The 12,312-nt window shown below is 38.3% G+C and overlaps 1 protein-coding gene across 1 annotated transcript in view; it reads left to right on the top strand.

Moving 5' to 3' along the window:
• Positions 1-12,088, top strand: part of LOC115223398 (pre-mRNA-splicing factor CWC22 homolog) — a 43,822-nt gene extending 31,734 nt beyond the window's left edge. Inside the window, exons 11-19 of the mRNA XM_036512648.1 lie at positions 681-823; positions 2,069-2,146; positions 3,747-3,899; positions 4,783-4,910; positions 5,643-5,744; positions 6,123-6,641; positions 8,389-8,493; positions 9,557-9,675; positions 11,040-12,088. Of these exons, the coding sequence (XP_036368541.1) occupies positions 681-823; positions 2,069-2,146; positions 3,747-3,899; positions 4,783-4,910; positions 5,643-5,744; positions 6,123-6,641; positions 8,389-8,493; positions 9,557-9,675; positions 11,040-11,854 (2,162 nt within the window). The 3' untranslated portion in view covers positions 11,855-12,088. The remainder of the gene's footprint in view (positions 1-680; positions 824-2,068; positions 2,147-3,746; positions 3,900-4,782; positions 4,911-5,642; positions 5,745-6,122; positions 6,642-8,388; positions 8,494-9,556; positions 9,676-11,039) is intronic.
• Positions 12,089-12,312: the final 224 nt, after the last annotated feature.

Consider the following 12,312-nt stretch of genomic DNA (forward strand, 5'->3'; position numbering starts at 1 on the left):
TTATGTATACACAGGGTTGGCCCAAAGTTTAACACCACCATTTCACTTACTCCTTCAATGCTGTCAGCAGTATCAACTCTGCATAATGGTCTAGTTGATATCTTGAACCTATGAATTGTGGCTTCTTCTCCCAAGTCTCTACAAAAGTCATTGGAACTGAACTTCTGTTTCTGGTTAAACTATAACAATTTTAGGGCCACATTTAGTCTAAATTTGTAGAGAATCTAAGTAGAGAACCAGTTGAATATAGATGGGAGAAAGATAGGGAGAGATAAGTATAGAATTGGTGTGAAGTACTTGCATAAAGAAGTGTTGTGTCCTCCATCACCATTTGACATTTGGTGTTGGTTTGTTTACATCCCCATAACAGTTTAGCAAAAGAGTCCAATAGAATAAGTACCAGGCTTTAAAAAAAGAAAAAGTACTGGGGTCATTTCATTTGACCAATGGCTCAAACGAATTAAAGATAAAAGATATATGAAATATATTTTGCTTTGGTACGACTATATATATAAGAAAGATTGGCCCGTGGAGAATTGATTTTGGTTTTCTAAGAGAGAATACTTCCATAATTGTCAACGGTCAATGTAATTGTGTAAATAACTAGTTGGTGTTACCTTATTTTACCTCTGGTCTTTATTTTAAAAATTTTCTTAAAATGTATTCTCTTATTATTCCAGAACAAACTGAACAGATAATTGATAAAACCGAGACTAATTTAGTAGCTCTACGTTGTACTATATATCTTACTATCCAGTCGAGTGTGGACTTTGAAGAATGTGCTCACAAATTACTTAAAATGGATCTCAAACCAGGACAAGAGGTATATTATTTTTGTTGTTGCTGTCATCATCACTGCTGCTGTGGTTGTTGTTTATAATCTTAGCTATAGTTGAACAGACATGTAGTACACATGTAGTCATTTAAATATCTTTAAAAGATCTAGCATCAGCCACATGTCATACTTTAGTCTTGTCCGTCACTACACTTTCCATGTTATCATGTAAAGCAAATTTTAATTTGTCAAGAAGAATAACCAAAACAGACAAGTAAAGATGTGGTATATATGGCTATTAAGTTTGCCTCACAAATGCATGGGTCTTGTCCCTGGTTCAATCTCACCGCATTGCTCTTTGGACAACTATCTTCTACCATTGCTTTGTGACATCTGACTCTTTGTGGGTGAGATTTGGTTGGCAAAAACTAAGTAGAAGCCTTTCGTGTGTGTGTATTGCCAAGGGTAACTGATCCAGAATGACATCAGGTAAAAATACTTTATGGTATCTGGGTGTCACAGCATGTCCACAATTCAGTGGCTGAAGAAATTATTGCCGGAGACGTCAGCCTAAGACGCTGTCAGCCCGGCGGGTGGCCGCCACCTTGCTTTCCCCATTTGTCTACGCACCGCGAGGCCGTCAGCGGCTGGCCTGCGCCAGTCGCCCAGTGCTCCGCTACACTACCGTGCCCGATATCGAAAAAATGAACCGAAGCTCGTGGTATGTATCGCCCACGTACACGCAACCGATGCCGGAAGGCTGTCACGAGATACAAGCGGTCAATACAGCGACGTGGTCCGTCCTGTAAATTCCCTTAAGACAACTACTGTGTCTGCCGCGCTACTGTGCCCGACATTGTAAGAAACGAACTGAAGCTCGCGGTGTCGTACACGTGGACATAGCCATGAGGCTGTCGCGAAGTCGATACAGCGACGTGGTCCGACCCCTCAATTCCCGCGTAAACTAGCATGTAAGGTCAGTTAAGGTACTGTATTTAACAATTACAAGAGAAAGGGTTACGATCACTGACCAGTTTTATTTTGGTAATGTCATTGTATGACCACACTGCTAGCTATTGTGTTGGGTCCATGGATAAAGGTTTTTCTGTTTGTCTGGCCAACAACTGGATCTAGTTTACAGTTGAATGTTTAGTAATAGAAAGTGCATCTACTGTAAAAAAAAAAAAAAAGGACTGTCTTAACTTCATGTTAATGCCCAACGTTTTCAAAATCATAATAGAATAATGTAAGTAAATTCTTTTATTTATTTTCAAATTGCTTTCCTTCTTTCAGATTGAGCTGTGTAACATGATTCTTGATTGTTGTGCCCAAGAGAGAACGTACCAGAAATTCTTTGGATTACTGGCACAGGTATTGTAAGACGGACTATGTCTAGTTATTTCTAATTTAAATTTCCATCTAAATCAATGTCCGTTGTATTTTTGAAACCTCTACTTGAGAAGACCCACCACAACTGAATTGAGATCCTAAAACCAAGGTCCCACATAAAAAGGATTGGTGTGAGTTCTGGTGCCTCGTAAAAATCACTGATGATGATGCCATGTAAAAAAGCATTCAGTACACTCTGTAAAGATGGTTGGCATTAGGAAGGGCATCCAGCTGTAGAAACCAAGCCAAAACAGACTTTGGAATCTGGTGCAGACCATGGCCTTACCAGTTCCTGTCAAGCCAGCCAACCCATGCCATTAAATGGGGGTGATGATATCACACTGTTCTCTTTTTACTTATTTATTTCACCAAATATGAAAGTTTCAGCTGTCTGAGTGTGTGCATTTCTTGCAAGTGGAAAGTGCTATGTCCATTGCCTATACACTAGCTGGACCAATCAGTTAGCTACAAACTGGTATGATGGTATGCATAGAGTATTAATCCTTTGGCATTTACACCAGTGATATCCAGCCCAAATATTTTACCTATTTTATCTTCAAATTGCTCAGATGTGGCCTCTCACATATATCCTACAGTGTCATTTTACAAATAAATAATCACGTCATCAAAATCTCAAAGCTATGAGATAGTGCGTGATTAATTTGAAATAATGTGAATACATAAGAATTACATTTGGCTGAGTAATCTGAATGCTAAAGGGTTAATTTTTGTTGAGAATACTATACCAATGGATAAATGCTTTGTTAGCTTATGGTGCTGTGTTCAATTTTTTCTGTGGGCCTAATTTAGGCAGTCACCAAAGTGATTTTACATAGCTACCCTGCGTAATGTTGAGGGGTAATCTTTAGCACCTTCTATGATAACGTGAATCGCGAGACTTGCAAAGAACTGTTGATTCTCTTTGTGAAGTATTTATGTAATCATCATCATCTGATCTTCAATGTTCTCTGTCAAACACCTTCATATTACTAACATGTGTCCTTGCCACACATTTCAGGTGTTCAACCTTCACTTTCACTCATATATCATACACATACAGTCTTGCCAACACAACAACTTTTCTGCCTTTTCTTTGACATACAACATTGCATCTGTGATAGGTGACATATGGCAACGAAGGTAACTGACTGTGATTGAAGAGATTGATGATTTATTGTCACTGTCATGACACCGCCTCTCTGACAGACATTTTAAAACCTCTTCAGTCACACCAGACCACTACACTGCCAATCATACAATATTATTTGATTTGTATAGCTCTGATTATTCTAGGTCCTGTGCCTTTATCGTCATGCAGTGTTGTTTTGTTTTCTCTCTCTCTCTCACACACACATACATATGTATTGCAACAGCTGAAACTCTCATATACACACACACACACACCTTACAGTCTCTCCAGCTCTTCTCTCTTCCCAAACATCTAAAATTCACTCAGCATATAGTAGTCTTTCACTTCACATCCATTTTTCCTGCCCCCTTTCCATACTATGAAACTGTGTCTTTTCTTCACAATTCAACCAGACTTGTTGCATATTTCTCTATTTTACTCTTTTATTTTCAGAGATTCTGTATGGTTGATAAAAAATATGTTGACCCATTCCAACAAATCTTCAAACAACAATACGAAACCATTCACCGTTTAGACCCCGACAAATTTAGAAACGTTGCAAAGTTTTTTGCTCACTTACTGCACACTGATGCAATTTCTTGGCAGGTAAGTACAGTTACCATAGCAACAGGGGATAAGTATGCACCTGAAGAAACAACGAAGTTCTTGAATTATGTGTATTGCAGGTGTGTATGTTTGGGAAAATTGTTGGTAATGATAGAGTTTAAAAGGAAAATGGAACTTTATGTATGTGTGTTTGTGAATGTAAGACCTTGAGTAGGGTAAACTAGATCTGTGATCAACATTTTACATGTTGACCTGTGACCTACAATATGTATTGATCTGTGATCAATAATATTTAATGACCTGTGATCAATATATCTGTTGAAGCTTTATTTTTCTTCTTCTTCAATATAAAGCTCCGTGATGATATGGCCATCCTCACTCTGCAAGTGTGATGCAATATTCAGTTTGAAATTATTTGTTGGTTCTGGTTTAGCTTGTTTTCTTAATCTAAGCACTGAGTGTTGTATTCTGTGTTTTAAATCTACTTGCCTGAAAGTGGTACCCCCAGCTGGGCTGCAGCTACTGCCAACTGACAAAGCCCCCATAGAAGAATATAATTATGCTATCATAGTTATTGTGCAATAAAGTAATAATAATAATAATAATAATATTTTCTAAATGAAGCACATGGTTACACATTTTGAGAGATAGTCTGATCAAATTAATTATCCCTCATTTAATTCCTAATTTTATTGAATTTCATAACATGAATCAGTCTAAATATAGCGCTGCAGAATTGTCTCTGGTTGTGATTGCACTCAAAATACTACTGTCAATAATAATAATAATAATAATAGTAATAATAATAATAATGGTATGGCTGGCTCTCTGTGCAGTTTAAAGTAGTGGCCAGATCTCTTGCTCCCCTGGGTTTAAATAATAATAATAATAATAAAGCATGCTGTTTTATTCCTCATTTTAGGTAATGTCATGTATCAAACTAAGTAAAGAAGACACATCATCTGCCAGCAGAATATTCCTCAAAATTCTATTCCAAGAGCTTTCAGAATATATGGGTTTGCCGAAATTGAATTACAGATTTAAAGATCCGTGAGTAAATTTTTCTTTTAATTAAAGATTTTGCATGAAGTTTAACATAATGTGTTAAATAATGTAACAAAATGCTCTCCTATTTGTAGATTGTATTTCTCTGTAACTACTCCCCTAACCCATCAGCCCATTACTCTACAGTGATTTCCTGGTAATAAAGGGGAAAGATAGTGAAAGGGCTAGTTAAAGTATGTTTTGTTAGGTTGGTGTGCTGGTTTCAATTCTTGCTCTGGATATAGCTTAGTCAGGAACTCTCTGTAGACACACAACACAAAGTTGTGGGTAGGATATGAGTTGTGAATCATTGTTTCTTGTTCTGACATTTATGCCTTACTACCTGCTTTTGATCTCCTTCCTTTACTGTTCATCAGTATCATAACAAACCAACAAACAAGTCTCTGCATGCTGGCTCCTCTTGCTAAAATAGCAGCTAAATCGTACTCAACTCACACCTTATCATCTGAAAAGGAAAGACGTTTAGTTATGTAATCCAAGACACATAACGAAAATAAGAAAAGTAAATAAGTTGATTGCAGTTGGCCTTTTCTCATGCATTCTGGATCAAAACTAAACTGACATCCAACAACAACAGTCTTTGTTCTGTTAAACAAAGCAGTAAAATCCATCTCTCTCTCTTTTTATTTAAATTTTTTTTTTTTAAAGTAAAAATATACCACATAGCCAGATTTTGACGTTTGCAAATATCTCCTTTCTCTTTTTCTCCCCTTTCAGAACGTTACAGCCCTATTTTGAAGGAATAATGCCAAGAGATGTTCTCAAGAATACGCGATTTGCCATTAATTTCTTTACGACCATTGGTCTTGGTGGTTTGACGTAAGTATTTCTAAATACTAAATTTATTGTGCAACAATAAGAATTAAGACATTAATCTTTGATAATTGATTTTAATTAATGACACAAGAAGTTTATCCACTTTGTGAATTTATATTTGTTAGTCTGTTGTACCCCCCAGGCTCCTATTGGCTTTTATGGGTTTTTTTCCACCAGGAACCTTTCGAAGTGCCTCCCCCTATTGGGAGATTTTCATTGTTATAATCTTTTGTTGTTAAACTGTTTTTACTCGGATTTTTCACAAACGGACAAAACCCTTTGTAACCTTTCGTCCTGTTTTGTCCCTTTATGTGATAATTGATTTTTGTCAGCCCTTGTGGCCAATAAAAGAATTAATTATTATTATTATTTATTTTTCAGTGATGACCTTCGGGAGCACCTGAAGAATATGGCAAAGGTAGCTCTGCAGCAAAAGCAGCAGGAGCCTAGCATGAACTCTCCAGCATCTGGCACTGAAGACAGCTCATCAGACAGCAGCAGTGACAGCTCGGACAGTTCTTCGGACAGCAGTGGCAACAGTTCCGACAGCAGCAGTGATAGCTCAGACAGCACCCCTGCTGATAAAGCAGAGACAACAGTGAAGAAAAAGAAGGTTCTCACCAAAAAACGGCCTGTTGCTGCCAAGGACGGTGCCGGGGCAAACAGCAAATCCAGCAGCAGCCACAACAACAACAAATTGGTCGCTGTCAGCAACAACATCAGCAGCAAGAAGAAAAAGAAGAATCAGAGTAGCAGCAGCAGTAGCAGTGGCAGCAGCAGCAGTGGAAGCAGCAGTAGTAGTAGCAGCAGCAGTGGAAGTAGCAGTAGTGACAGTAGTAGTAGCAGCAGCAGCGACAGTGATGATAGCTTGAGTAGCAGCAGTAGTAATGGTAGCAGCAGGTAAGATGGCATTAATGTTGATCTGTGACCAACCCATTTAGTATTTACACAGGGCATCTTAGACTACAATAATTTGCTGTTGGTTTCTTTCTTTCTTTCTTTTTTTTTTAAAGCAGTAACTGGTGCTTTGTCAGTTATGATGGTAGGGGTTCCAGTTGAGATAGATAGATAGATAGATAGATGAATGGATGGATGGATGGATAGATAGATAGGTAGATGAATGGATGGATGGATAGATAGATAGATGAATGGATGGATGGATAGATAGATGGATGGATAGATAGATAGATAGATAGATGAATGGATGGATAGATAGATAGATAGATAGATGAATGGATGGATGGATAGATAGATAGATGAATGGATGGATGGATAGATAGATAGATAGACAGACAGACAGAGCAGCCTGCTTGTGAAATTACCATGCAAGTGGCTAGGTGCTCCACAGACACGTGTACCCTTAGCATAGTTCTCAGGGAGATTTAGTGTGATACAGAATGTGACAAGGCTGGCCCATTGAATTACAGGTACTACTCATTCATGCCAACTGAATGGACTGGAGCAATGTGAAATAAAGTGTCTTGCCTAAGGACACAAAGTGCTGACGGGTATTGAACTCATGACCTTATGATAGTGAGCGGAGCACACTAGCTTCATTTCTTTCAAGCCTATGCATGTCCTCAGCAGTCACAGTCCATGTTTCACTGCTGTGTAGCATGGCTGTTTGTACACATGCATCATACAGTTTACCTTTCACTCTGAGAGAGTCGTCCTTTGTTACCAGCAGAGGAGGTCCCTGAACTTTGCCCAGGCTATTCTTATTCTAGCAGTACACTCTCAGAGCACCCACTCCCACTACTGACTTGGTCACCTAGGTAACGGAAGCTATCGACTACTTCTAGTTTTTCCTCCTGTCATGTGATGATATATAATATATATATATATATATTATTTGTTTGTCCCCCCCTCATCTGCTTGGCAACTAATGTTAGTTTGTTTACATCCCTCTAACTTAGCAGTTTGGTAGAAGAGACCAATAGAATAAGTACCAGGCTTTTAAATGTGCTGGGGTCGATTCATTCAGCTAAAAGTTCTTCAAGGCAGTATCCCAGCATGGTTGTAGTCTAATGACTGAAACAAGTAAAATTTATGTATGTGTGTGTGTGTGTAGCTTACTGGTAAGTTTTTGGATCTTCCATCTTTCATTTGCCATATATATAAAAGCCAAGTGGAACTGTAGTCATGACCATTGCCAGTGTCATGTAAATGGCACCTGTGCCAGTGGCATGTAAAAAACACTTCTTTACATTCTCTGAGTGGTTGATGTTAGGAAGGGCATCCAGCCAAAGAGGCCTTGCTAAATCAGACTGGAACCTGGTGCAGCTCTCTGGCTTACTGGTTCCTATTAAACCGCCAGCATGGAAAGCAGACCTTAAATAATGGTGATGATGATGATAAAGATATATGAATTTATGTTGGTCAACCAAATTATTTCCTCCTATATAAAGCCTATGTGCAGTTGACTTTAGTCAACCAAATCCAAGCTCTACAACTTCTACCTTACAGAAACTCTGCACATCAGCCACCCCCTCTGCTCCAGTCTCAGACAAAAATTCCAAACATGTCACCTTACACACCAAAGTTCCTGCATCAAAGCAGATCCATTCCTGATAGCTGACAGAAGCAATAGCCAACTTTCAGCACCTTGACCAATCACAAGTCCAACTATATTGCCCACCACCATATGACCACTGAAAGACACTCAATTCTGCCCACCACCACCACTACATTTCATTATTTCAGGCTCACCAATGAATACAGTTGACCTCCATGGACTGTATGAAACCTTTAGGTATGAAGAAATAATTCTGCTTACCAACCCACAGTTATAAGAGTCTCTACATACTTGTTATATCTATATGTATTGAGCACTTTGTGGTTTTGTACAAAGACGCACTCAAAATCATCATCATATATATATATATATATATATATATATATACTCACACACACACACATATACATACATATATAATCATTGTTTAACGTCCGCTTTCCATGCTACCATGAGTTGGACGATTTGACTGAGGACTGGCGAACCCGATGGCTGCACCAGGCTCCAATTTTGATCTGGCAGAGTTTCTACAGCTGGATGCCCTTCCTAATGCCAACCACTCCGAGAGTGTAGTCAGTGCTTTTATGCGCCACCGGCACGAGAGCCAGTCAGGTGGTACTGGCAACGGCCATGCTCAAATGGTGTTTATATATATATATAATATATATATATATATATTTGGTTAATGAGAGAAAGAAGATGGAAGATAGAATTTTTATTAATCACTACAATTGTTTTGACCCATGTAGCATCGGTCGATCCCTCATGGGTGGGATACTTAACAACTGTTCAGGACCATCTGATGGTGCAGATGTGTCTCTTCTGGTGCTAAATAGATATAACTCGTTAAAATAACAGTTCCACAATGTATCTTCTCAGTTCTTGTGAAGAAAAGCAGCAAATTAAAGGGACATAGCTTCATTTATATTAGAAGATCAATAATAAAATAACAGATGCAGAAAAAGAAACAAAACATGCAGTACAGTGGAAAATGTGTTAAAAATAGCCATGAATGGATATGGATTTATAAACGCTCTCACATAGGTTGTATGGCACATGTACACTTGCTCATATAAGCACCCATTTTTACCTCTGCTTTTCATGCTGGCATGGGTTGGACTAGTCATCATGGTCTGTGTTACTTATTAGTAACACACAAACACACAAGTATGTATGTATTTCAGTGTGTTACATGTGTACACTCACAGTTGATCACTCTGCATTTGGCAGCAAACGTTATCTCATTCACTCACTGCTCCATCATATCATCTCTCTCTCTCTCGCTTTCTTTCTTCTACAGTAATGCTGGTGGGAAAGACGAACACACCGTAGACAGCTCAGAATCGTCCACAGACTCTGGTTCCTCTTCAGATTCCAGTAGCAGCAGCAGCAGCAGTGGAAGTAGCAGTTCTTCTGACAGTAAGTAAAAGTTTATTGATCAGAATTACAAGTTAGTAATGGAGGGTTAATTTTCACCATGGGGCAGCAGGTTGTTAATGGAGGAGTTAGGTTAAACCATTTTTGTCTTAAATGGATATGGTTTTGCTTAACATATTTCTAAATTACAAGTTAGCAGGGAGTGCAGTAAATGACCTGAAAAAAATTGAAAAAATCTTTTGGTGCAATCATCTTGGCACTGACAGATTGGTAAATAGAGTCAGTGCTACCATGGCTTAATTAGTAGATATTAGAGGGCAGCAATCTGGCAAAATGTTTAGTGGCATTTCATCTGTCTTTATATTCTGGGTTCAAATTCTGCTGGTGTCAACTTTGCCTTTCATACTTTTGGGGGTCATTAAAATCAGTTGAGGACTGGGGTTCAATGTAATTTACTTAGACCCTCCCCTTTAAATTGCTGGTCTTGTGCCATAATTTGTAATCACTTAGTAGATATTAGTCAGTTGGCTGGCATGAAAACAAGAAGGGTTTTGCATTGTTTTACATTAATCTCTATGTTTACATTGATTTAGATAGTTTTTGTAGATGTGTTTGTGTTGAGGTGTATGTTTATATTTTTGTAGATGTGTAAGTTTATCGTTGGTGTCCATATTTGTGTATTGTTAGAATAGTTGATTTTTACTGCTGGCTGTCCTTGTTATTGCTAAAGTACTCAACTATAAATCACATGATTATCAGATGGGCTGAGTTAAGTGAATTGGCCAGTTGAGGCAAAAGAATTGTTGTAAAGTATCAGCTTGTATGGTTTAACCCTTTTGATACCAACCTGCCTGAGACTACCCTAGCTTCTGTGACATAAACTTACTGTTTTAATCCTTTAGCATTCAGAGTATTTTGTCAAATGTAATGCTTATTTATTCATATTGTTTTGAATTTATCATGCAATATCTTGTAGCTTTGAGATTTTGGTGATGTGATTGTTTATTTTTAGAATGACATTATAGGGTAGGTGTGGTCAGTTTGAACATAAAACAAGTAGAATATTTTCACAAGATATGGCTGGGTTGTTAAAGGGTTGAAATAGTCTAAATTATAATCTTCCATCAAAATTTTGGGTTAATTTATTCCAGACTCCAGCTTAATAATATGAAAGTTATTTTAATAGAGGCGTCATTATTTAAAAAATTTTTTAACAGAAATATGGTAACAAAAGGTTTAAAGCAAAACATCAGTTTCACTTTATAGGCAGCCAGGGTGTTTTTTAGCTTCCATTTCTGTAATTCTCCCCATTTCCTTCAATTCTTATTCCATGAAACAATCAAACACTGAACTTAATGCTATTCTAATTCGTTTTTTACTTTCTTTTTTTTTTTTTTTAAATATAGCTATGAGATCTACAGCATTGGATGAGAAAAGGCGAAGAGACAACAGTGAAGCTACTACAAGTTCAGTGAACCATAAACATCGCTCTCGAGAAGACCACAGTTCTGGGAGGGATGCCATAAATGGACTCAACCAACAGGGATACACAACTGCTGGAGGGTCACATCGCAAAGAATCTCGACTTGGGCCAAGGGAGACCGATGAGAGAGTCACACACTTGGCTGACACTCGTGACCGAAACCATGAACGTGATCACAGACCAATGGAATGGTCGCGGAATGACAGTGCGGGTGCTCCACTGCCTCCACCACGGAATAGCAGAAGTGGTGGTGGCGGTGGTGGTAGTGATGACGATGACGATGAAATTGATCGGTCGAGAAGGGTTCGGGGTGGGGAAAAGAGAGGAAGCCGTAGTGGTGGAGGGTACGTCGATAGGGTGGGATCATATGCTTCATCTTCCTCCAACACTGCCGATCAGTGGGACAAAAACCGAAGGGACTGGGATCGTAGCCAAAATAGGGGCTACGAGCTAGACCGATTCGGTGACCGTGGCGACCGGACAGATCGGTACTACGACAAGGACCGCAACGGCGACCGCTCAGACCGCTACTACGACAAGGAGAGGAATGAGCGGGAGTCATATCGACGAAACAGTGATCGGGGTGATGGGAATGGTGGAAGGCGGGACCCTAGACAGAAAAGATATCGAAATGACTATGTCAATAACAGCAACAACAGAAGGGACAGTTACATTCAAAAGGACCGAGTAGGACATGGGGATAGAGAAAGAACTGAAAAATACCGGAATAGGGATTAAAAAAGAAATGTTTTTGTGCCTGATATATATATTTTATTTTTAATTTCTTTTTTTAAAAAAAAAAAAGACTTTTTTTCCTATTTTTTGTTCACATTATTTTTCTTAAACCCTCTTTCCTCTTTCTGTCTGGAAACATGTTTTCGTTCTATTTTCTTCCTAATGAACTAGAAGCTGTTGTAATTAAATATGGCTAAGAAAAATAAAACAACAACATCAATTACATGTCAAAATATATTTTTGAAATGAATTTATTTCTGGCAAAGGTTTCAGAAAAGCTTGTATTGTCTACCTTATACAGCGTTTTCTATTTTCTATAATGTGTTCTAAGGTCCTTTTCTCCTTGCTGATTGTTGCACTTCTTTTGTTACATATAAGATTCTTTGTTTTTGACACAGGTTTTTAATGTAGTACTCATGCTGGGACTGCTACATATGCACAAGGCATAAAGGAATGGAGTA

Source organism: Octopus sinensis, linkage group LG23 (genome assembly GCF_006345805.1).
Source record: "Octopus sinensis linkage group LG23, ASM634580v1, whole genome shotgun sequence".
NCBI classification, from domain to species: domain Eukaryota; kingdom Metazoa; phylum Mollusca; class Cephalopoda; order Octopoda; family Octopodidae; genus Octopus; species Octopus sinensis.